The sequence below is a fragment of the Salmo trutta genome, chromosome 27 (assembly GCF_901001165.1).
Source record: "Salmo trutta chromosome 27, fSalTru1.1, whole genome shotgun sequence".
Classification (NCBI taxonomy): domain Eukaryota; kingdom Metazoa; phylum Chordata; class Actinopteri; order Salmoniformes; family Salmonidae; genus Salmo; species Salmo trutta.
In genome coordinates, this window is record NC_042983.1 from 18,824,900 (window position 1) to 18,849,678 (window position 24,779).

Here is a 24,779-nt window from a genome sequence, read left to right on the forward strand (position 1 = left end):
ACTAATACCCTCATTGTGTCCTGCTGTTTAACTTCTCAAATCCACATCCCAGAATCAAACAAATGAAAAATAGTATTTTGCATGGGAAAAGGCCATATTGTACAATAAGACAAGGCACGTTTCCTCATATTATATAAACCAAGGCTGTGCGCTTTCATTAATAAATTATACTGTTGCACAAAGTGATGTATATATGGTGGGGAAAACTCACTGCATGCATGTGAAAGATGGCAAAAGCCAATTCAAGGCTTTAAAGTGTTATCAATCATCTGTGCAGGATTTGATTTTTAAAGCTTCATTCATCACTCCGAGTTTGTAGAGAGGAAGGAAACTTGGATGACTGTGGGTTAAAAATGGAACAGACATTATAGCAGCAGGGGGAAAGGGAGAGAGGGGAAAAAAACATTCAGGAATGAGTTTGTCGGAGCAGGCAGAGGGTATTGTTTCCTGACAGCTGGGGTCCAATAGAGTACTGAGGGAGGAGGGAGGGGGACCCTTATTCCCATCTAAAAGGGGGGGAATTCTTGGAGTTGACATCAGCCCTTTTCACCACACTGCTCAAGGCTGAATCGCAGGTTCCAACTAATGGGCCCTAGTCCATACAACTGTCAGAAGGACCTTGCTTTTAGAGGCTGCTAGCTCCCCATTGAACATGTATTATGCGCTGTGCATACTGCCTAATGAATGCTGCTTTCTGGAGAAAAAAACCAAAAAACAATACAGTTTTCACTGTCTAATCTATGTCATTCACGAGTCCCTCCACAAACGAAACAAGCCCTATTGTGAGCGTTTGGTCTACCCTGACCATGCCTTCCCCCATCTCTCCCACCCCCTCCTTCCCTTATTTGACAGCTTCTGCCAGGACTGGGGAACATGCCCTAAGGCACTTTTATATTCAGAAGAGTCAGCCTCCTTTAAATAATTGCCACTGTACTCTATGGAGCGGCTGGTTAGAGAAAGAAACCCTGAAACTACCATCTTCCACTACCCTCCCTACAAATGTCTACTCAACCTTACACACCCTACCTCACTGTAGTCAACTACACACAACTCACTCACTAACAAGAGAGCAAGAACAGTCCAGTGGGCTGTGGTAGGGGAGACAAGGAGAGCAAGAACAGTCCAGTGGGCTGTGGTAGGGGAGACAAGGAGAGCAAGAACAGTCCAGTGGGCTGTGGTAGGGGAGACAAGGAGAGCAAGAACAGTCCAGTGGGCTGTGGTAGGGGAGACAAGGAGAGCAAGAACAGTCCAGTGGGCTGTGGTAGGGGAGACAAGGAGAGCAAGAACAGTCCAGTGGGCTGTGGTAGGGGAGACAAGGACAGCAAGAACAGTCCAGTGGGCTGTGGTAGGGGAGACAAGGAGAGCAAGAGGGAGAAAAACAACTCTGGGATCAACTCAGAGGAGCCTAAGTTATTCAAATGCTTCTTGTAAATCTTTCCTGACACACTCTTACACACACACACACACACACACAAATACAGTACATTCGGAAAGTATTCAGACCGCTTAACTTTTTCCACATTTTGTTGCGTTACAGCCTTATTCGAAAATTGATTAAAATGAAAAAAAAACAGAAATATCACATTTACATAAGTATTTAGACCCCCTGTACTTTGTTGAAGCACCTTTGCCAGTGATTACAGACTCGATTCTTCCTGGGTATGACGCTACAAGCTTGGCACACCTGTATTTGGGGAGTTTCTTCCATTCTTTTCTACAGATCCTCTCAAGTTCGGTCAGGTTGGATGGGGAGCGTTAATACACAGCTATTTTCAGGTCTCTCCAGAGAGGTTTGATCGGGTTCAAGTCAGGGCTATGGCTGGGCCACTCAAGGACATTCAGAGACTTGTCCTGAAGCCATTCCTGCGTTGTCTTGGCTGTGTGCTTAGGGTTGTTGTCCTGTTGGAAGGGAAACCTTCGCCCCAGTCTGAGGACCTGAGCACTCTGGAGCAGGTTTTCATCAAGGATCTCTCTGTACTTTGCTCCGTTCATATTTCCCTCAATCCTGACTAGCCTCCCTGTCCACACCGCTGAAAAACATCCCCCAGCATGATGCTACCACCACCATAGGGATGGGGCCAGGTTTCCTCCAGACGTGACACTTGGCATTCAGGCCAAAGAGTTCAATCTTGGTCAGACCAGAGAATCTTGTTTCTCATGGTCTGAGAGTCCTTTAGGTGCCTTTTGGCAAACTCCAAGCGGGCTGTCATGTGCCTTTTACTGAGGAGTGGCTTCCGTCTGACCACTCTACCATAAAGGCGTGATTGGTGGAGTACTGCAGAGATGGTTGTCCTTCTGGAAGGTTTTCCCATCTGGAAGGTTTTCCCATCTGGAAGGTTTTCCCATCGGGTTCTTGGTCACCTCCCTGATCAAGGCCCTTCTCCCCCGATTGCTTGGCTTGGATGGGCGGCCAGCTTAGGAAAAGTCTTGGTGGTTCCAAACTTCTTCCATTTAAAAATGACGGAGGCCACTGTGTTCTTGGGGACCTTCAATGCTGCAGAAATTTTTAGGTACCCTTCCCCAGATCTGTGCCTCGACACAATCCTGTCTCAGAGCTCTACAGACAAGTCCTTCCATCTCATGGGTTTTATTTTATTTGTATTTATTTTTTAGGTTTTGCTCTGACTTGCACTGTCAACTGTGGGACCTTATATGGACATGTGTATGTCTTTCCAAATCATGTTCAATCATTTGAATTTACCACAGGTGGACTCCAATCAAGTTGTAGAAACATCTCAAGGATGATCAATGTAAACAGGATGCACCGGAGCTCACTTTCGAGTCTCATAGCAAAGGGTCTGAATACTTATGTAAATAAAGTATTTACATTTTATTTGTTGCAAACATTTCTAAAAACCTGTTTTCGCTTTGTCATTTTGAGGCATTGTGTATAGATTGTGTGTAATTTAATACATTTTATAATAAGGCTGTAACGTAACAAAATGTGGAAAAGGGAAAGGGGTCTGAATACTTTCCAAATGCACTGTATATTGGCAAAAGATCAGTGTTCCTCATGAAGAACTTTACTTTACTCTAAGTACGGGGAGGAAGCTTCAAATGGGAATGACATGTTCTCTCTGCAAAATAACAGAACATTTAGGCCAGAGGTTGCTACAATTACCAGGAATTCTGTTAAAAATCATTTAGAAAATTGGTTCTCAAGTATTCCCACGAAAAAAATGAGACAAGTGATCATGTCTCAATGTAATCTAGTTATGAAATGATTCTTATGTTCAAAACAATCTATTTTGGGGCTAAGGTGTAGTCAATTTGCAGTGAACAAATGATTAGAATTCTGTTCCTGCCCCCTGACCATCCGCCCGACAGAAATCAGCCCGCGGCTGAATCTAGTGCGTCCCCGATTTAGGCTAAGAATCGAGCCCCTCCCCCCATTCAATCAAAATCAAATCCAAATGGTGTTTTTGACTATAACACAGAAACCTGGTTAGGAGACGTCATTAAATCCCCCCCAAATAAAAAAGGTACTTAAAAACCCAGAAAGGAAGGCACGGTAAATAGGAAGATACAATTGAAAAGGAGGTTCCCATGGCTGCAGTCTTATTGAATAGTCTGTAAAAGATTGAAAACACTGACAAACTAAAATCAGCAATTACATTTTACAGTAAACTTCAGGCAGTCCTGTAATGCTTCGCAGATGTCCTTAATTTCATTAGAAACTATTTGAGCAGGCCTATGGTTGGCCTCCATTGAGACGCTGGTTTCACTGTAGAGACTGCTCTAGAGAAGAGTGTCAGATAGAAAGCTGTGAGAGCTGTGCAAATAGTCAACTTCTGCAAATATCTGATCCATTTCCATGCCTCTCTGTCTTCCAGCCTCCAGAACTCAAAATAGACATCAGTAGAATACTGTGCTACATGTCAGGGACCCAGATGCAACAAAGGTGGCAAAGTTGCCACAGAAAATTTCCAAAAAGCCAAGATTAACTCTTTGGTTTTTCGAACAGAGAGAATACAGCATATGCTCTGGGGCATGCTGACTGCCAGAGTTGGGTTCTAATTGTTAAATTTCTCTCACAGAGCAGGGGGGAACATGGCCAAGTGTCTTTGTCATCTCTGAAGTGTGTGGTGCCATACTGCTGGCCAGGCAACATCAGAGCATGGAGGAGAGGAGAGGCAGATGTCTGGACATTTGTTGTCAAAGTAAATCAGACACTGCCAGAGAGAGAAAAAAACAGGCCAAAACTTTTCCACCAACTATCTGCAGACTTTGGAGTGTTTTAAAAAGTGTTATCAATCTGATGTCAATCTGACACACCCTCAGGGTCTTCTGTTCTAGTCAAACAAAACTACAAAAAATTTGTCTTTGGAGTGTCTACAATGTCTATTTTAAAGAGCAATCTTGACTAAAAACCCTATTGTAGACCCATTTTTATGGTTACAAATTACTAACCAAATGACTTTAAAATGTTAATACACTGTTCTAAGAGTCCAATGGCAAAAGATGAATTGGCAGTGACAGTCCAGCTCAGACCTGCCTTAAAGCTGCCTTGCACTGTGGCATCAAGCCCCCTCCCACCCCTCTCCTCTCCAAACAGCAGGGCCAGAGGAATGCTTCCAGGGATTGCTCCAGCAGATAATGTCAATCACCTACTGTGTGGTGAGCCCCTCCCTATGGTTTTCTTTTGCCCTCCAACAGAAAACAAATGGGCCACACAGCTTGCTGTTAGAGTTAGGTGTTAATGATCCTCTACCCATATGAATAGCAGCTCCACACATTTGCCTTGTCAAACCTTACACCATAGTCCCCCCGTTTCTCTCCGCTCAAATCACCTGCTTATGCGAGCCATTGACATCTCCACTTGATCTATGCATGACATACAATTATAAGCTTGCAGAGCAAAGACAATTGCTGTAAGTAGTCCCACCTTGTCACCGAGTTTGAATTAAGACCCATTGTTTGCAGACATTGCGGGCAATTACATAGACATAGGCAAAGTCCAGCCCTCATTGTGCTAATTAGTGGTTAATTGATGGGGAAACGACAAGCAGTTCCGCTGGTCAGCTTGGCTGCTACTGGGCACAGAAATAGTTGTTAGTGGGTCGTTCCACCTCAAAAAGCACAAGAAAGAGGACCCACCATCTCAGATTGTTCTGAAATTGTTTCATTATTTTGATGAAACATAATTTGATCTGAGAAGCTAATTTATTGCACCCAAAATGGCCATTTAAATGTATAGGATTAATTTAATATTAATTAAATATAATACCTAATATCTGATTTGGACCAAACCTTTTTCTAACAATGAGTTAGACATGAGGAATACAAAGAAAGGGACAAAAGCCACCCACGGACCCTCCACACCCCACCCCAACAACGAGTATATAGTATCAGTTCTGAATTCTCTGTCTCACATGTAGTATGGTGATGTTTATTTCCCCTGTTCAGAGAATTAGTCATTTAAGTTAGGTTTATGTCCCATCTTCCATCCTGATATTACCAGGTTCTGACCACTAGATGGTGCTGTTCTAGGTCTTTTTTAAAGAATCCCCACACCTCAATGTTAAAGGGATATTTCACCCAAATTCTAAAATGACATTGGTTTCTATACCCTGCACACAGTCTATGGACAAGGTATGACAGCAATCCATGTGTTGGTTTTGTTGCCCACTGTTTCAAATCCAATTAATGTCAATTGTACCCAAATGCTAAAGTATTAGCATTTGAAACAAAGGCCAGTTAAACAAAACCAAAGCATGGATTGCTGTCATACCTTGTCTATAGACTGCGTGGATGAAGGATGGGACATAAACCTAATCACTTAAATGACTAATTCTCTGAACAGGGGAAAAAACTAAATACATTACATAGGATAAATAAATAATACTCCGAGACGCATCTGCACTGAACACAAATATAAACGCAATTTGTAAAGTGTTCGTACCATGTCATACGCACGAAAAAGCTTATTCCTCTCACAAATGTGTTTACATCCCTGTTAGTGAGCATTTCTCCTTTGTCAAGATAATCCATCCACCTGAAAGGTGTGGCATATCAAAAAGCTGATTAAACAGCATGATCATTACACAGGTGCACCTTGTACACAGGTGCAAAATAAAAGGCCACTAAAACGTGCAGTTGTCACACAACACAATGCCACAGATCATGTCTCAAGTTGAGGGAGCATGCAATTGGCATGCTGACTGCAGGAATGTCCACCAGCGCTATTGGCAGAGAACAGAATGTTCTGAAACAAAGCTGAAAATGTCCCAGTTCTTTCATGGCCTGCACCAGACATGTCACCCATTGAGCACGTTTGGAATGCTCTGGATTGGCATGTACGACACCGTGTTCCAGTTCCGGCAAATATCCAGTAATTTCACACAGCCATTGAAGAGGAGTTGGACAACATTCCACAGCCTGATCAACTCTATGTGAAGGAGATGATTTGCATTGCATGGTCACACCAGATACTGACTGGTTTTCTGATCCACACCCCTACCTTTTTATAAAGTATCTGTGACCAACATATGAATGCCTTTTTTTCCCCAGTCGTGAAATCCATAGATTAGGGCCTAATGGATTTTTTTAATTGACTGATTTCTTTATATGAACTGTAACTCCGTACAATTTTGCATGTTGCGTTTACATTTCTGTTCAGTAAACATACTACTTGTCAAACATAGAAAACTGATACTGTATACTTCTTGTTAGAGATAAAATTATATTTCAACAAAATAATGTTGCGGGAATGCTAATATCTGTTTGTAACTACAGAAATGATTTCAGAACAATCTGAGATGACACCCACCAAGGCTTGCTGAAATGACATGGAACGACCCTAGTGGAAAAACAGCCCATTATCCAGTCTGACTCTCCGCAGTAAAGTGGATTACCTTAGGAGGAAGTTGTCAATGAAAACAATCCTGAGGAAAACTAAGGAACTTACAAGGAGAAATAAAACATTATGGTGCCTACATCATTTATGGAAATAACAATTCTTTACTGTGAATATATCCACACACTGTATTTATCATGTCATACCTAAACATAGATATACACTGGCCACCTTTATAGGGTTGTCAGTAAATAACAAGATGCTCTTCACATTAAAGACAAATATTGCCTTAAACCGTTATATTCTTAAACTAAACAATGTAGTGTTTACATTTATCTTGGTGTCTCCTACAAATGTATGAACTACTCCAAGGCAATACAAAGAGACATTATCAAATCCCTTTCAATGTCCTTATCAGTGTTGGTACCATAATCCCCCCAAAAACTGTCTTTTCAGGAAAACTATGTGCCAAATGCCATTAAATGGATACAATACCAACTAGGCCATTTTGAATTTGAGTAAATCAAAAATGATAGATGTGTGTGGTAGGATATATGAATAACAGAATGATATTTCTCAATGCCCCCCAGCCCAGAGCAAACATCCAGTTTATGTGTGGGGTTAACCATGAGAAGGCCGCTGTTTCCAGCAGTGTCACTAGCATCCTGCTAATGGCTAGCACATTTGAAGTATCCATTAGTAAGTAGAGGAGTGAAGTTAAGTGACTGTGACAGGGGCACTCCCTCCGCTCGTTGGGCCTCTATTGTGACCCGGTTGGTCGCCCTGCTCACTTATTCACAGCCAGGGAAAATGGGTCAAAGGTCAGCCATCCAGAGTGCACTGGTTTCTATGGCAACATGGCCTATGAAGGCCAGGCTCATTTGCCTCTTAACATGCTCTTGTACACAAAATAACTATTAGTGAAAAGAGGGAGAGAGGAGAGTGAAGAGGGGAGGCAGGCTGAGGGAGGTCTTAAAACACAGTGGAGGGGCTTTTCTGAGATTCTCAACCAGTTAGACTGTGCCAAAGAGTCCCAGATAAATCCAACATAACATCCATCGATGCTTCCTCGCAACTATCAGTCTTAGTCCAATACAGAGCTCACATCACTGCCACGGTCCTCTACAAGCTACAACAAACAACTTGCTAATTCATCCACACTTTTGGTATTGGTTTGTTACTCAACAGGGAAAATACTTCTAAATATTACACAAACATACCAGAGATTCAATTTCATTGAACTCAATGAGCTTTCGTGTCGTATGACTAGCTCATGCATATTTTGAAAAATGCCAAACTGGTCTTCAAGCCCCGAGTTATTTAGGCTGCAAACATTAGGTTTTGTTTGTAAAGTCCCACTAATGAATTTGGACTTCAGTCTCAATACACAATCTCTTTTTACATGAACATGAAGTGCAAGTCCAAGTTATGTGTTGGATTTTGCTTACTCTTATTTTGGCCTTTCTGAATAGTGCCTTGGGGGTTTTACTAGAGAGTGAGACTATGCATTTTTACAGCTCATGCCGTTATTTCAGGGTTAATTTGTATTTTTTTAATGTGATCCTGAATTATTGCTTCCTGTAGCCAGAGCTTAAAGTGTGTTGCTACGGCAGCAGAGTGAATGTCTTTTTAAGGGAAGCACAGTATAGTTTTTATTCTATTTAATTGACTTTAAGGCCATTTCAATAAGATGTGGTTAAGGAAAATAACCACTTTGTGAGGCCTTGTTGGGGTGAAAGTTTGGAATAAGTGAGCAATTGTATTACAGAACACAACAACAGGTAGGTCAAATAAAACTGAATGTATAATTAGAGCCACAAGAAAATAATAATGCGTCTGGCATGAGAGGACAGGAGGCTGCCATGCTGTTGCAGTCAGTTATGTGGTCTTCCATACCTGGGGTATCTGGTTTCAGTTGTGATAGGCTTCTCTGTTAAGCCTAGTGTTAATGCAGTCCAATACCAAACCATGCTACACCAATAACGAAGAAGACGTTGTCTGTGTTTCACATCATTTCTACTGGCATTGTTTGTCCAGTTGTGCAGGAACACAACATTTTATTGTTTGGGGAGCAGCCTACTTTCATTGAAATGCACAGCCGTAAACCTCTGTGTAATTAACTCCAGAACATGTGGTGGTTAACGGTGGTTGGCTGGATGTTCACTGTAAAGCTCAACAGAGAAATCAAATGAACTCTATGTGCATGTGTGTGCGTGCATGTGCGTGCATGTGCGTGCATGTGTGTGCATGTGTGTGCATGTGCGCGTGCGAGAGCGAGGGATGGAAATAAAAGTGCAACATCTAAACAAATGGCACATCATTGAAACCTGCATTTTTCATGTTTAACCAAAACACAGACTAAAATGGACAGCATGGGTTACCAATATAATGGAGAGTGTGGTGCCTGCCAAGCTGATTAAGACGCAATAATAAGTCCACCATACACCCTCACACAACAGGGAAAATACCACTACACAGTAATCACTTCTAAACTGAGGGAGAAACATAAAAATAAACTTTTTACAGAAAATGTAGATAAATATTTACACCTCAGAGTAAATTTGATCTTAAATCGATGATAAGTCTGCCAACTTTTCTATAAGTGCTTTCTGACAGAGCAAACAGGCCGATTTTGTCTAGTCTTTTAAAACTTCCTCAGAGCAGCTGACAGAGGCCGTTTGAAAAAGTGGGGTCAGTGGGTGGGGTGCTGGGGAGAAGGGGAGAGAGAAAAAGGGCCTAAATTAAACACATTTGTTTCTGCTCTCACATACCACAAGTCTTATGAAAACAGAGGGATGATTGTGTTCTCTCTGCAGCCACCCCCCAATGCCACCCAGCCTCCTCCACCAGCTCCACCCTCCCCAAGCCCCCCCCCACCACCACCACCACCACCACCACACACACACACACACACACAGCTGCCTGCAGATGCCTCCAGTGTTTGCACTGCAAGCAGGCACAAATCTCAGGGCCTGAAGTCTCAGCCCTGCCTTGTCTCAGTTTTACTGCCTGACATCCCTCTCACCCCACTGCTAACTTACTCTCTCTCCCTCTGAAACACACACACTGCGGGTATGCATGCCTGAACACTATGTTCCTCTTGCGGTACTACAGCCCATACATCCAAGTCACATTGTTCAAGTTTAATATGGCAGCATTTTGGACTTAAACAATCGTATTCATGTAAAAATTATTAATCAAACAAAGTTAGACTGTGTTGCTGACTCACCTTTCAAGACGAAAATGTTAAAACGGGTCAAACAACGGTTATCATACAAAAGCATTCAAATGTTCACTAGTACAAATGTAAATAAAATGACACTTTCTAAAGAAAGTCAATTTAAACCCAGACCAAGCAGTCAGCACAGACTCCTGCTTGCCGGTTCCCTAATTCCAGAACCATCAGCCTTTAGGAGGAACACGGAGCAAAACGAGCCTGGGTCATAAGGTCCTTAAACCTCTTCAAGGATCACCAAGTCGCCTGACAGCAAAACAATGGAGTAGTAAACATTTGCAGGGGAATCTTCACCTTCCTAAGCACACATTAACCTCTCAGTCCCTGTCAATACTTAGGAAAAACCTCTTGAACAAATACTTTTCAGAGGGTTTGGAGGAAAAGGGAGGCGGATGAAATTCAGTGATCTTAAAGAAATAAAATCTTTACAGGTAATAAATGTCAAATGAAATAAAATGATCTGTATCTGAGAGGAATGACTGGAAGTACCAAAGGCACAATGTTAGCCAGTAGTCTTGATGAATGCCAATGATATCATGGAGACTTTTATCAGGGAGTATGGAGGGCTACTAAATGCCAATGGAAAGATATTTAAATCCATAAAGATGCTGTAACTACACCAACATCAACTAAAGGCTGACCTTGCCATTTTGCAAAAATATTCCAGTCGCTGCATATTACTATAATTCAAATCGTTATACATTCTTATGAGAGGGGCAAGGTGATTGTGATCAGGGGCTGCAGCAAATATCAGATTCCCAGGCAGGAACAGGGCAGTGTACCAATTACACTGAGAGTGTTCGGGAATGTAGAGCCAAGACCACGCAACCACAGACCTGAACACAGACCACTCTCCACAATCACCACTGGCCATAGCAATACCGCTGTTTAGCTCACATAGTAGGTTTGTTGATGGAGAGTGGAAGAAAATATATTTATTTCCAGATATATCATTTTCAAAAAAAACTAAACCTATACTACTTTACAGTGTAACAAACTTCTTCCAAATGCAAAGTGCTCACTCCTGCAAAAAAATGGAGATGACCCAAGCACTGTAAGCTGTCTCTCAGAGTGAGACAGAAAGAGAGAGGGGGGGAGAAAGCTGATGGTGGAAAGAAGGGGGAGGGGGGAGAGAAGGGAGAGGGGAGCTTGTGCACAATTACAGTAGGGATTTATGGCCTGAGAAACAATTTATAAATCACATCGCCTGAGATAATGTGATCCAGATTGCTCTCCATGCAGCTGCAATTTTGGTCTGCGTGAAACTGCATAATAATACTGACTGGAGGACATTTTGGGGGTGGGGGTGGTGGGACGGAAAGAGGCTGGAGTTGTTGGTGGGGGCTGACGAGAGAGGTCTCTGGCTCACAAACTTTGGAGGTGTTATGGACAAAAAAGGCTGAGAGTCTTTTATATATGTGGTGTGAAATTTTGCTGAGGTGCAAAACAAGATTGTTGATCTTGAGACGGAGTGTCCTTGCGTAAACCTCACAATATGACTTTTCACATGCAAATAATAAGTCAGACGTTCATGAAAAGCTCAATAAATCTAAATGCCTTTATGTATGGAGGTGAAGGGTAATTATTGAGGGAGAGCCACAAAGTAGGCCTCCAGCAACAATACCAATAACAGTTATACAATGGCACTGGCGTAGCCTGCAATAAGACACCATATCCATATCTCAAGCACAAGTTCTAAGCCAATGTCATTACATCCATGTGAAAGTATTTAACCACCATAATCACATCAATGGATTAGAGTGAACCCAAGCATTTATTTGAGATAAATCATTGTGATATAATATATATATATTTTTAAACAATAGAGTGGCTTTTTCCCTCTCTTTTCACAGCTTAGAAATGGTCTGAAAAAGGGAACGGATGTGCTCGGTGGGGTTTGGTGCCAAGTGGCCCTGAACCTTGACCTCTCACCCTTCACCTTTGGGGGGCAAACAAAGCTCTGAGTGACATCTGAAACAGGAGACCCTATGGGGAGAGAGTGTCTGGACAGGGCTGAACTGACCCATTAACGCTGCTGATAAGATTGTGCCTTTTTTTCCCTTATGCGCATCTTAAACCATGGGTAGCACACAGCTCAATCAAAATAACGGAGCAAACAACTAATTTGAGGTCAAAGTCTTCATCTCATTTAATCTAATTTATTTGCCAACACCTCCGTATTATCCGAGAGCAAACAAAACTGTTCCCTAATGAACAACTTCACCCGCCTGACGCCAAGCGAAGCTGTGGTTACCAACAACAAGCGAGAGAGAGGTTCCATGGAGCTAGTTATACATGTTTTTATACATGTTTAACGAGGGGCTTTGCTAAGCCCAGACTAATATGAGTTATGTTTTTATACATGTTTAACGAGGGGCTTTGCTAAGCCCAGACTAATATGAGTTATGTTTTTATACATGTTTAACGAGGGGCTTTGCTAAGCCCAGACTAATATGAGTTATGTTTTTATACATGTTTAACGAGGGGCTTTGCTAAGCCCAGACTAATATGAGTTATGTTTTTATACATGTTTAACGAGGGGCTTTGCTAAGCCCAGACTAATATGAGTTATGTTTTTATACATGTTTAACGAGGGGCTTTGCTAAGCCCAGACTAATATGAGTTATAGCAAAGAAGGAGTAAAAAAATGGAATAACATGGCAAAACACATTATCGAAAAATAGATGAAACAAACGAATAATAACCAGTCTGTTTATAAGGAACTCACTGAGGCATATGCACTGCTCTTCCAAAGATTCAACACAATAGCTCACGTAAATAGCCTCCAAGCAGTAGCATGTTGTAAAAAAAAAACACTGCAGAGTGTTGATAGCAAATGTGGCATATAGAAGTGAATGTAAGCCTTGGTCTCCAGAAAGCTTAAAGCCACTGTAGTATTTAAATCAGGCAAGGAGAGAGGAACATTGGGCGAAGGCAGCATTCTGTAGCTCAGCTGTGAGGCTCGAAGTAGTTGCCCTGGGGTCTTTGTCCTGCTTTTTAGGGCAAGTCTGAGGTAGTCAAAGACCCTATTCATGACCAGCGCTCTCGCTGCCAACACACCCATACAGCCCCAGTCAACTCAGCCCACAGCTATAGATCCTTCCCATTTCACACGAGAATCAGACCTGCCCCCCAAAGCCTGCTTCAGGGATTTCCAATAGCAGGCCTTTCCAGCCCATGTACAAATCAAACAAAAGGACTCCTTGGCTTACTCCATGTCATATAGGCTTGACTAGAGTTTTTTTAATGTAGCTAACTGGTCTAACTATGCAGGACATTTTTCCAGAATAAATTTGAAGTCTTATCCTTAATTATACTATTGATCATGCTAGGGGACAACTGTTTCAAAGTTTTGAAAACATATTTTAGCCAAATAAGGACAACGGTCAAATGAACTAATTACAAGGATAATCTAAAGAATCAAAAACACAGATAATCTCACTGCTGATAGGTACTTATCACAGTAGGAGGCCATTTCTACTCTTGCTAGAACAAAAGTGATACCTGCTGCGTGCCGACCTGGTAGTGACGAATCTGCCATTCCCACTTGTAGAATTGCAATGCTAGTCAGTGGCAAACAACTTGACTTTGAGCATATCAGAGAGCACAACCCCCCACGTAGGGGAGCCAACAGGGGTGACAACAAAAAAAGAAGAGGGAATTCTCAGTACATCCACGGTTAAATGTCATGAGCCAGTCACACTTCATATTTGACATTTTAGTAATTTAACAGACGCTCTTATCCACAGCGACTTACAAGAGCAATTCGGGTTAAGTGCTTTGCTCAAGGGCACAGACAGATCTTTCACCTAGTCGGCTCTGGGATTCAAACAGCGACCTTTCGGTTACTGGCCAGCTAGGCTACCTGCCGCCCCATATGAAAATGTAGGCTATGGGATGGTAGCTAGCTAAGTGCACAGACGCATTGCACACAACACTAAATACTTCCTCCAAGCTAGCTAACCACAGTAGCTAGTATTGCCATTATAATTAAATCACAGTGTATTAGTTTCCTGGAAACAACTGCCTTTGTTAGCTGCCGAGTTGGTGCAATGTCCTTAGCTAGCTAACCAGCTATGTTGTGCTAACTAATGAATATGCTAACATTAGCTAGCTAAACATTTGGCTATGGGCTGGCACTGGCAGTATGTGATTATGGAGAGTGAATTAAATTGTTTCTTCATCATCTTGGTAGATAATTATCTGGCTAGTATCAACAAGGGCTTTCTACAAAATAGCAACATTAGCGCAGCTAGCTAACTAACATTGGAATCTAGACCATAAACTAAGCAACACAAACGGACAAGCATTTCCAAACAACGCTACAGCCACCTTCTGGTTTGGAGTACTTTAACCAGGCTGAGTGACTGACGACCAAGGTCTTTGCTGTGTGAACACAAAAGAGATTGACTCCCAACACTGTTCAGAGGTGCTAATTATTCGTGGCTGGCGAACGGTAGACAATCCTATGTGCGTGTCCCTGCTAAAAGACAGGAGAAGGGGAAATACCCAAAATCACTTGAAACCAAAGCTTGACGATCTCAGCTGGAATTCTTCAGTGTGTATTATTCATGGTATCAAGTACATTGCATAATGGTTTGAAATATTCCATGAAAGGCCATAAAAACTACAAATCAAACAATTAAAAGCTGTGACAATTTTACATCTCGTCTGACTAACTAGATCCACAAGTGGAGACAACGAAGCAACACATTTCAGATGACTTGTGTCTTTGCTTTAATCAAATGTGATGCTCTGCAGAACATTGTGACTCCTTAACAAGTACAATTGGTTTACAGGGGTTACTTGGAGGCAGCTAAGGCAACCAGAGGCAGATGGAGAATTTAAATGTTAGGACAACATCCACATCAACAAGCTGAATGATAACTAAATAACCATTTCAGTTATGGCATTACACTGAAAGCTCTGTCACAGGTCCAAAAGCGATGTTCTACCTACATGCCTTATCCAAAGAACCTTGTTTGAAAGTCTTGCATCTTCCCCAGACATCCTCCACTGAACAAGTTAATCCTCATCTCCAGAAGCTTAAAGTGATTTAATAAATGTTGACATTCAGTAAAATGGGTAGCAGCTACTCTCTTCCAAGGAACATTCCAATACATCCATCTGCTGCTTGTAAATGTATGCAAGCTTACATTACACTAGTGTACTATAAACACTAGTGTTATTACACTGTAAATATGTATGAAATTGTAATAAGAGTTGAAATGGGAGTAGCACACCAGTTCACACTTTAGTGTACTTGTTTGACATTGTATTGATTACATGGACTGCATGTTCACTAACACACGTTTCTCACAAATCTTTCAGTGTCATGTAATCACCAAGTATGTAGGTCTTTTGACAGAGGGACACTTATGTCCAATGTCCATGTATGTCCAAGACAACATGTCCTCATCTTACTGTGTTGCGGTGGTATCTAGGACCTTTAGAATGCATGCAGGTGCAACGTGATGGCTCTGCAGCCCTTCACCAGGAGACTTAAGCCGGGACCAGCCGTGCTGGAATGAGACACACTGATTTACAACTTCAACATGAACAACAGCTGCTCTGCTCACTGACAACTAAACTCATGCTGGAAAGATACCCATCCATTTCTTTATATAGTCTAGGTTGGAGTGTCTAATCTGGCCATACTAGTATATACACTTCACAAACACAATTAACCTATGGTAACCTACCAGTAGTTAGTATACTTACTTTATCCTGCGTTCCTGAAATAAAAAGTTGCAGAGTAAGCCTTAAAAAAGAATTTCCATGGCCTTTATATGAACTTAAGTGAGACCAGATTAATATCTAAGTACCAGAGAATCTAGATCTGTAGGATCTGACAGTATCCTGCAGCTCTCTGATTGGCCTGTGAGGAAAGGGCAATGCATTCTGGTCCATAGCAGAGTACTGCAGCTCTGTGGGGGAGAGAATCCCTCAAATAAGAGAGAGCCTCAAGGTCTGGAAGCTGGCCGACCTCGGGATAACAAGCAAAGGAATAGTGAGGCCTATATCTGCCCCAGTTTATGCTCCCACCACCACATCTCATCAACAATCTCTCCTCTTACCTTCTCTGCTCCCCTCTCCCTCTTCTGCTGCATGCACAACTTCAACTGAAAACAGCTGTTTGTAATGCCAGACTGATAAAACCTATTTAGATTTGATTTTTTTTGCTGTACAATCAGGTTTTATTAGTATGGAATGAAAACTTGAGTGTCCAGTTTGAGAGCTAACCTTAGTTAATGTAATATAAACACGTCTCTGCAAAGTGCGGGCCATGTACAAGGAACCCCAAAGTCGTGAGTAGTGGTGTCGTCACTGTGCCCCCGTTCCCATCAATCAGCCATTGGCCCAATCACCTGGGAGGCAGATTGATTACCCAGACCCCCTGATAAAACCAGGGAGAAAAACTCCCCCCTAAACGGAGGCTTACTCCTAATAACGGAGACCATAGACATTAGTGAGCATGAGACATACTGGCATTCATATGATATATGATCCAACCCCCACAACCTCCTGCTCATGTCATGGCAACCTTTTTACTTTCAATACAGTTAACAGCTGTATGGCCTTGCTGGGAGCTCCATTGTTTAGTGGGAGAATTCCACATATCCCGATGGTGGTGTCATGGCTTAGCCCTTACCTTCATGCCGAAGATGACAGGTTTGTCAACGAGAATCAAATTGCATTTCTACTACCTTGACTCCTCTGAAGCCCATCACGGCCTATCCTAAAGACGCTAGAAAAATAAGAGAATCTGCTAAAAGAGGGCTGCAAATATCAACACATCCATGTACACCACAGTGCTGTGCTGTCTTTTCTTTTCAGGCATGGAGAGGGTCAGAAAACTGCCTTCACAGTAACAATGTTGAAGATATTAGGTGAAATGAATGATATACAGGTATATATGATCCACGTGTGGTTTCCTGAATCCTGCTGCTGGGGTTTGATGTTGCACAACATTACATTGACTCAAGCCATTGACTCATGGTCATAAACACTTACTCAGATGCCTTGTAACCTGTTCCTAACTTAAACCTGGAAAACTAGGCCAGGTGACTTGTTCCACAAATAACATATACATTTCTACTTACTGTATCAAGTAAAACAGATGCTATCAAAGTGGATTTGAAAGGTATCCATGCTTTGGTTGACAAAATATCTATCAGGTTTGACAAAAAGTAGTCCCAATTTTTTTCATGAAGACAAGTACTGTACTACATCTCAAACTCTGCAGTAGTTTTGGTTAGACCAAAACACATATCTGGGATAAATTGATAAAAACACATTTGCACACATATTCATATTGGCACTTCAAAAGGATTCATTGATGTCACAGAACGTAGGGAGTCTGTGGCTGAGGGGGGAGTGGGTGGTTATCCTTTCCTCAAAGGGTGCCGAGATGCTCCTGATGGGCCCTGCTCTTGAGAAGCCAGCGAGTGCTATAAACAGAATTTCTAATGGCAGGCGGGAGGGAGGGAGGGTGGGTAGGTGGTGAGCTAGCAGGCGAGGGATGGCGGGAGGATTTGACGCCAGCTCATGCTTTCCACAGAGACCAAAGAGGGAGGAATAGAGACCAGGACTGGCACCATTTCACACACTTCAATACAAGTGCTGTTATGAACCGAACATGAACAACCCTGAGTCCGAAAGATGAAATACAGAGAAATATCCATCCTCCCCGAGACACAGGAAGAGATTTGGGCTAAGAATCCAGAGCAAAGACCTAAGTAGCACCTTCACCACTGCATGAAGTAATCAGTAGAAACCAAAATCAAAACAAGTGTAAAACATGGTTTATACTCTATTCATTCAATTAATATGGGTGGGTACTAGAGAAAGGTTTTCAAACCGTCTTTAAGACATATCAGAACTTAATCTGGGTTAGAGCTGTATATTAAAGGGTTAGTAGAACACCGTTCTTCAGATCTGTAGTTTACTCCAATTTAGCCAAATAATAATGCTTTTTGAGCATTTAATTTCCCCCATTGCAAACAATAAGACCATTTATGACAAATAAATCATTTTAGTTGTGAGATGTTAGCTGGACCTGGCGTTCCTGAGGGCGCGTGAAATCTTTTTTTAATCAAAAAGCTGCTACTAAATTGATGTAGATTTGTTTGCCTTTGAAGAAAAAAAAACAATTCTAAAACATAAACCTAGTAAAAAAATGTTAGCTCCGTTTACACAGTCCTTGTAAAAAAATATTTGCCAGCTAACATTGAGATTACTTTCAGCAGTCGCACAGTATCAAGGCTTGTCAGAATGAGCGCCCTGGACACTGTTCCCTCTGTAGCAGAGCAGCCACAGAACCTCCCCTGATGCTCGTCTCCTCAACCACCCCTCCACCATTGGGACTGCAAGGTTAGTGGAAAAGGCAGTGTCCTAACTGATGAAAAGACTGCTCCACACAAACACTGTTTGCTTATACAAGGAGAGGTCCTTTTATTCATTAGGACAATGCCACTGTTTACTTGTCTTTGTCTACCAATTTTTAAACACCAAAACCATCAGCAAGGCTGGAAAAATGAAGACGTCAGCGAAGCATGCAATCGTAGTAACTGACATGTTCAGACATAGTAACACCCCTATTTCAAAGCCCATTATTGACTAACATACATGCATTTGATTTAGTTGTATTCAACTGACTTTAGCCGACATGACGGACACCTCTCACACAAGAGGTAAATCACTGTTCACTGACAACATTGTACAAAGGGTGTCCCTTTAAAAAAAGAATACAGTCTTGACTAAAATATAATAGGGCCGATGAACATCGTAGTCTGGAACAACTCCTCCAGCACTCGTCACAGAGTTCTTTATTACATCTACACTAGGCCTAAAAACAACACCGTCTGACATTCTACCTCACAGGGGACAGCCTCCTTGGCCCTCCACCCATGACAAAAGTCTAGTAAAACTGAATTCCAAAAGCAAAGTTCCTCCTGAACCCTCAGCGGATTACAGTGGAATTTCAGCTCAGAACAGCCACTAAATCAGTTATGCTTCTCCCTCTAGGGATTTGTGTTGTGCTGAGCCAAAGTGTCTTACCATTGCTCACGATAGGGTTGTCATAGCCACATTCTCAAGTTGTGCCTCAAAACAATTGACATACAATACTAGATTAAACCAGAAACACTGGAAGAAACAAGGCGTATTCTGGGAAAGCATGGTGGCCTCTTGGGAAGCCTCTGTTACTGCTCTCTTCGTCTGGATATTACACTTCTTCTAAAACATGGCATATCAATTGATTGAAAATGCCCATGTATTATCATAGTATCTATATTACTGGGGGAGGCCAGAAGGGGGAGTTGTCGACAACATTGTCCCAGGGACAGAGAGAATGCACCTTGGGGAGAAAAAGCAAGACTTCCCAAACAATTCCACCTAAAAGTTAGAGATATGAAACACTCACTAATTACTGCTAAAGTTATGATACATCCATTACGCTTGTTATCAATCGATTGGTTCAAAGCAAGGAAGGCCATGTTGTTAACGTACCTTTACCGATCCAATATCTGTGTTTACATTCCTTATTCTAATTCTGAACTCTGTTTTAACTGAGCTCGAGAACAGAATATTTGCAACACCAAACTACTGTATGAAACTGATTTGAAATTGAAGACATGCTCCGGTACTTTGGCAACTAGTAAATATTTTTTTACACCTCCCGCTTTAGGCTGGGATGTGCCAATGTGTAGTTCATACATGCATAATCTATGAGCAGAATTACAGTTTTACCTCAATTAGCCACAAAATCCCTAGTTTGAAAGCAACATTTACTCCCCCAACGTGGGCCTGCCCCCTAACAATTCGAGTTTCAGCCAATGATCTTCAGCCCTCGCCATTTGAGTGACAGCTAGTAAGATGCACACACAGTAGAGAGAGAGAGAGAAAAAGTATGTGGTGCACATATCTGCACATTTGTGACGTAGTATGCAATTTTCGGGGACCACTTTTGGCTCGTGGGCGCTACTTTCAGAACTAATGGCTAAAAAGTATACAAAAGTACCGTAGAATACCTTTCTGCCCTTAATTCATTTCTGCCCAAATCTGGAGCAATGCTGTCAAACTCAACAAGACTAATTATCTACTATATGAGCCTGTATATAAGACCTCAGTCACACTCTCCAGCTAACTAACCAATTAGGAAACCTTGAAGGTATGTACAGAGCAAATGTTACTGTGGAACTCATTAGTTTAACAAACTTGTTAACCCAATGTTTGAGCAGAGACCAGTGACAAGTATTCTCTATTAAATGCAGCTGTATCCAACTTGGCATAACGGTTCAAAAACTGTCATTGTAGGCTTAAAAGATGATAAATTATCAGATTATTCGAATTCAGAGCATTTTCTGTTAGATCCCAGGCAATGAGTTTTATTCAGCTCAATGGGGCAATACCAGTAAATGTGCAGTTTAGGACTACTTGTTCAGTAAATATCCTGAGTATTCCAGCCAGCCATTGTCTCACTGTAGTTTCTCTACCATGGTGGTGCTGATTGACAGAGTGGGCTCAATACATCCCATTGACCTGATTCTGTCCTCCCCATGTCATTAAGGGGATATAGCTCCAAATTGGAAAGGCTTAGAAGGAATGTGGATCCCTCCCTAAAGCATATAACATTGAGAAAGAAAACTGACAGCTATCCTAACTAACTTTTTGTTTAAGAGTTTGTTTTTCTAAACCAAATCAAAACCATGCGGAGGTGGAGCTCTAGGTCCCAGCATGCTTTGTGTGAGGGGTCATGGAGGAACAACGTGAGGTCAAGACAGGGTTAAGTAAAATGTACTTACTTATTATTTCACTAACTCAACATAATAAATAGGCTATTTGATCACAAGTTCTGCTAAAATACCAAGTGCTGCAAGGAATACAACATGGAAGGTTATTAGTAAATAGGACCTGGCACGTTTGCAAAAAATACCCCGATTTTTTTTTCTGATATCACTGACCTTGGGTAGGATTTACATTTTGGTCAACTCACAGACAAAAAAAGAGGAAGTGATGAAAAACATCAAGAAGGAAGCAGTGAGATGGAAAATATTGTATATTTGTCCACACAATTAATATTTTTGTGACGTGAGAGAGCAGCATGGATTGCTTGCACAAACATGGCCCATACAACAGTTTGTAAAAATAATTATCTTAATTTGAAAAACTTTTTTAATCTCATTGCCAAATTCAGGCAAGAAGTGTACAAAAAATGAGTATGATTCAAACCATAGATCGAAGGAAGCGAAATTAAAGCAAGAATTGGAATAGATCTAGATAATGTCCATGAGAATGAAAATTAAACATGGAAAAAAACACAGGCATGCTAATTAAATGCAACAATTATGCTAATTGCCTATCCCTACAAATGGCTTGAGGAACAAAAGAGGATCTCCACAGTGGTATGCAACTTGTGTGTAGAGAGTAGCCATTTAGTTAATGAGCCCCAATGGAGACCTCCATGAAGCCATCAAGCGCCTGCTCAGAATAACAATGGTCAACAAACGCCTCCCTAATTGAATGGAAGGTACAGGGAGGCAGGGAGAGTTGGTATGGAACAGTGAAAAGGAGGCAGGGAGAGTTGGTATGGAACAGTGAAAAGGAGGCAGGGAGAGTTGGTATGGAACAGTGAAAAGGAGGCAGGGAGAGTTGGTATGGAACAGTGAAAAGGAGGCAGGGAGAGTTGGTATGGAACAGTGAAAAGGAGGCAGGGAGAGTTGGTATGGAACAGTGAAAAGGAGGCAGGGAGAGTTGGTATGGAACAGTGAAAAGGAGGCAGGGAGAGTTGGTTTGGAACAGTGAAAAGGAGGCAGGGAGAGTTGGTATGGAACAGTGAAAAGGAGGCAGGGAGAGTTGGTTTGGAACAGTGAAAAGGAGGCATAGAAAGAAAGGGGGTAATTGCTTTTCACTGAAATGCTTGACTGGTCCCATCCAAATCACTCACTTTTCAGGGTGAGAAGGACTGGGGGATGGAAATGCTCTTAACAACAACATTATTTCATTAAGTGGTATTTTAATGACACTTGCACTATTGTTTAGTTGATAATGATGCACATTATTTAATTGTGAATTATATACACAATGGATAACATTATCTACATAAAATGCATACAGATATCTAAGGTGATAAGTTATATTATTTCTTAAAAATATATATTTTATGCAGAAAACTATAATTTGCCCGAACAAGCAGGTCTCAGTTTTTTTTCTTCATAATATGCCACACAACCTGGAATACATTGTGGTATATGGAAATTACAGTAGGCATAATTTTAAAGAAGAAAATGACTTTCTAAGTCATGGGCATATGATTTTGGGTAAATAACTGGGCTAAAACTAATTTTGACAGGAGAGTCAACTCCTGAAAATGAGCACATTCAGAATGACAGGTTATTGGACACTAGTGTGGCCTACTACATCATGTTTTGCTCAGGTCTCTTGACTGCAACATCTGATGATGCCCTGTGCATAAAGTGTCTGTTTGTAAGAGTACATGTTGGCTATCACCCACAAGTTATCATTATTACAAAGTTTTCCTTCATACTTATTGTTGAATTTGGGCTCTATGGAACATTAGATGGGCTTTGGAATTCATGGTTCTCAATGTAGTATGTACTTAGTACCTAATAAGTTGTTAACCACCCGAATGCCACAGCTTCCGTTGAAGAATCACATTTACAAAACACTTAACTGCTCATATTTATCATAATCACTTCTGCCTCGACATAAATAGACCAACACATAGATAAATCATGCACTTCATCTGAATTAGAGATCGAGCCTAAAAATGTGCAGTTAGTACCCTACAGAAGGCTGACAGGGGGAAAAAAAATCCCAAAAGAACAAAGAACTAGTTAGCCTACTCCTTGAGAGGCCACTCGAAGGGAATATGGCGGTCTGGTTGTGCATAACCAATTTTTACACATGCCTTCAGTGGAAAGCAACGCGGATAACTGGCAACACCGAAGAGTTGCCTACATTGTAGATGAATGTTGTTATGGTCACTCACCGTTCTTGCGCTAGGGGAGAGGGCCCCATTGGATAGGTAGGGGTTGGTAAGATCTGGGATCATAAGAAACGGGTACCCAGGATAATGGGGACTCTTGAAAAAGCCACCATCTTGCTGTCTTCTGAGTGCTGCAGGGACAGCGCATGAATATCAGTAAAGAGATGGGACATCACATACATATGAAATGCATTAAACAATAGTAAAGCAAATGTAACAATGTAGCATTGCAAGTGACAGATTTTACCTTCACTAAAGTAATCCCTGGTTTTCTCGTAACTGTCCAAGTCTGGTCTTGGTTGAGGGCGCCGCTCTGCTTGCTGACAAGGACAGAGGCACACACAGAACAAAAAGGGGGAAACATGTAATAGTAGTCTACTTCAGCAATAGGCTATACCAAAAATAATCATTTTTAAATTGGAATGTAGTATAAAGCCTATAGGCTATAGACACGCTTTGCAATAGATCAGACTTCAGATCGGCATATAACGGCCTTACCTCGGAGTCTGACGAGCTACTGTTGTTTTCCGATTCGTTCACTAACGAAGACTTCAGATCATCCAAATCCCTCTCCGCTGATACATTTTCGGATATTTTTTCCTCTTGCTCGCCTTCATCTTTGAATGATATCATTTCATCATTCGCCCCCAAATCATCACCACCACCTCCGTTAAGTTGTGGCATTTTGCTGATGAAAAAGTTTCTCCCTGATAAAGTTGACAAGAATGCACGATCGCTCCAACAAACCGAAATAAATCGTCTATTTGCAAAGGGGGGGGACCGTCCAGTTTGCACACTAGAATAAACCCAAAACTGACAGTGTGAAAACAAAATGCCACGTTTTCACATCTCCATTTTGATATACTGAATAATCTCCAACTTTTCCATGATGATGAACTCTCCAATAATCCAGCAAATGCAACTGTTTTAATTTCGGCGTCAATAGCCGGATAAAGCAACTTCCCAAGTGTCTTCTTCACTCTACCCAGTGGATTAGTTGTAACCCACTCTCCCTCCGTATGGGTGCTGAAGAATGCAACTTCGATATTCTTCCCGAGACGCTCACAGGCAAACAAACTGGGCACGAACCAATTTAAATTCAAGGATGACGTCCAATTTCACTTCCTAATATCATATGTGAGTTTCAATTCGACAAGCAAAAGATGAGTCTAATTATAAGCATGGAAATCGAACCACAGCTATTGCTTTCTTCGCAGGACACTCTCGTTCAGTCAAGAGTTTCGATCAAAACTATATTTACTTCGAGGAAGTTTACCTTTAATAACCGACCTTAGTATGTTCTTATATTAACTGTCAAATGATATCCGGTGCCAAATCTATATTTTCGGGTAGGTAAAAAAAAGAACCCTCTTTCCCTCCACATTAGCTAACGGGGAATGCGCTTAGAAACTACTTGGTTGTTCAAGTGAAAGAAACAGCGCAACTTGTTCAGAATGCAAAGGAGGAGTTAACGCTGAAAAACGACACTTCATTCACTATGTAGACGGGCATGCTTAAAGGAACAGTTTGACCATATTATACATTACAACGTTACCATTCATATGGAAATAGTATCCTGTTGTTTCAACATCAGCAAGATATCAATGGTTATTATGTGACTAACAATGCTTCCGAGATCCATGACAATGTCAACTAATAGGTCTATACTTTAATTTTAAATCTTTCAAATTCAACGTAGCCGGCCTGCAGTAGCTACTTTTTGTTGTATCTTTATTTTT

At 41.5% G+C, this 24,779-nt stretch overlaps 1 protein-coding gene across 3 annotated transcripts in view; it reads right to left on the minus strand.

The window, feature by feature from the left end:
• LOC115164508 (transcription factor 7-like 1-A) overlaps positions 1 to 24,465 on the minus strand; it is a 46,558-nt gene extending 22,093 nt beyond the window's left edge. For 2 of the 3 annotated variants that reach the window (XM_029717056.1, XM_029717055.1), the window contains exons 1-3: positions 23,539 to 24,462; positions 23,288 to 23,360; positions 23,044 to 23,171 (exon numbers count right to left, since the gene is read on the minus strand). In XM_029717056.1, the coding sequence (XP_029572916.1) occupies positions 23,044 to 23,171; positions 23,288 to 23,360; positions 23,539 to 23,724 (387 nt within the window). In that variant the 5' untranslated portion in view covers positions 23,725 to 24,462. Of the gene's footprint in view, positions 1 to 23,043; positions 23,172 to 23,287; positions 23,361 to 23,538 lie in introns of all 3 variants that reach the window. The other variant, XM_029717057.1, reaches the window with a different exon arrangement.
• Positions 24,466 to 24,779: the final 314 nt, after the last annotated feature.